This window comes from Aspergillus welwitschiae (assembly GCF_003344945.1).
Source record: "Aspergillus welwitschiae strain CBS 139.54b unplaced genomic scaffold BDQ94scaffold_87, whole genome shotgun sequence".
Lineage (NCBI taxonomy): Eukaryota > Fungi > Ascomycota > Eurotiomycetes > Eurotiales > Aspergillaceae > Aspergillus > Aspergillus welwitschiae.
Genome location: NW_020798781.1, coordinates 37,512 through 39,524, shown reverse-complemented (window position 1 = coordinate 39,524; position 2,013 = coordinate 37,512). Strand labels below are relative to the sequence as shown.

The following is a 2,013-nucleotide window of genomic DNA, read 5'->3' as shown; positions in this document are numbered from 1 at the left end:
TCAACATCTGATTAATAACCCCGCTTTTCTCCCATATGACGTTCTTGCTATAATCTGTGGGGAGCTGGATACGCAAAGAGACTGCGAAACTTGGCACAGCTGTGTTGAAGCAGGCGGTTCTCTTGAATCTGCTGCTCTTCAGTGTGTCAGCTTCACTGATTTCGAGGATTTTATCTTCAATGTGCGAAACCCCAGCCAGGAAATTGCTCTCAAACTATTTGATGTCTTACATAAACGGCACAACCAAAGCGATAGAAATAATATCCTAGGTGATCAGTTTTGCAGTACGGCAAAAAGATGGCTCATACTTGCCGTGAAATACAAATTCAGGCGACTCAGCGAAGCGATAGTCCAGATTCATGGCATGAAAACATTATCAATTAAGGAAGCCATGGTCAAAGCAGCTGTTGTTGACTGGGATGATCTTTTCTGCGAATGGCTTCTACGTGAGGAAAACCGTCTTTGCTATGAGAGAGATCGTTACCTATTTGCGCAATATCTCGCCCGGTCGCTACGAGACAATCCGTTCTTGAAAATGTTCTATATCATAAAGATTTCAAAAGTTATTCGGACCAATTCCGCACTGTTAAGTCGATGCCGCCGCATGTCAGCGGTTAACGATATCATCAGGCAGATGCAGGAAACAAGGGCCAATGACGAAAGTGCCAACATCATGTCGTTTGGAAGAGCCCTTATGGATGTAAGAGTCATCCTTCCTTCATAATGAACCTACTGATAACACTCTATTAGCAACTTAGAGCCGGCTTTAGAGATCTGCAGCGCATGAACCAAAGAAGATCCTGAAAATCTTGGAGTATCATCTTTCATAGTGAAAGAGCAGGCCAGGGCCGCTACCCACGAGGACAATATATCACAAGCACAGGTCTCCAGAAAGAACTTAACAACGTTGAAATTTACACGATTTCAAACAGCCACCACAAAAGCCTTGTCAGATGATATAGGAAGATATACTAAAAAAATGAATAATACTCCCAGCAAAACATATCCAACAGCTGTATAAAGATTATCGTAGGAAGAAGTGAGTGTGTTGGTTTAATTCTAGATTAAGTATAGAAGATTAACTAAATATCGTTACTCCCTTGGGACGTATGAACTTCTCCCCCAGCACTGCTCTTCCTCGGGCTGCAGACTTTAATTCGCCGGAATAGCGAATTAAAAGGGCACCAAGTCCATAGTGGTAGCAATACCCCAACGATAAGCTAGGCCACGTTAGTGGAATGATGAGGGTGTGGTTATACAGGGCAAGACTGTCTTACCTTTCCGAACACCATGAGAAGTGTGAAAACGACGCCCCTCCATATTCGTTTACCCGTCCAGAGCTGCACAAAAGGAATGGCAAACCCGATACTCGCGAAGAATAGTGGCTCCATGAGATACTTTTGAATGTCCATGAGGTATCTCTCGAAAGTGTGCACAAACGTAGGACTCTTATCTGCGAAGCGCTCTCCCTCTTCACGGCTCAAAACGACAAAGGGTCCCTCTGGATGCTTGCTCGGTATGTAAGTAAGAAATTTCCCGGCTAAAAATGCACCAAAGAGAACTGATGTGCCAGTGTATGCTGCAATGCTTATAAATGCAGACAGAGATAGGATCATCAATATAATATTAGATCTATGATCATATCGTGCAAAGTAATTCTCAATATACCGCCGGAAGATCGGGGCGAAAAAGAACTTTGTCACAATTGGCGTGGCGGTTGCCATCGCAATTGATGTCACTATTGGACGTCCAATAAGCCAGCCGAGATTCACATCGTTGCCGCCTTCGAGCTGACCTAATTTCACTATGACGCTGCTTTAAGTCAGTTGCCTGCTGGGATAGTTTTGACCACGGATAAGTGGTAAACTGACCTAGCCATAACCAGCCCGACAACGTCGTCGATAACAGCTGCGCTAACCAAAACGGAGCCAACCCGTGTCTGGGCGAGATCTACAGTACCGGAAGCTGAAGAAATGACCGCAAACGTCGTGCCTACGTATTTGGAGTAAGTAC

The 2,013-nt window shown here is 44.6% G+C and overlaps 1 protein-coding gene across 1 annotated transcript; it reads left to right on the top strand.

Annotated features, from left to right (window-relative positions):
- Positions 1–364: 364 nt before the first annotated feature.
- Positions 365–724, top strand: BDQ94DRAFT_186174 (uncharacterized protein; the record flags this gene model as incomplete). Its single annotated transcript, XM_026775077.1, has 1 exon — positions 365–724. One exon carries the CDS (start codon positions 365–367, stop codon positions 722–724), a length of 360 nt encoding a protein of 119 aa, XP_026619800.1.
- Between the last annotated feature and the right edge of the window lie 1,289 nt (positions 725–2,013).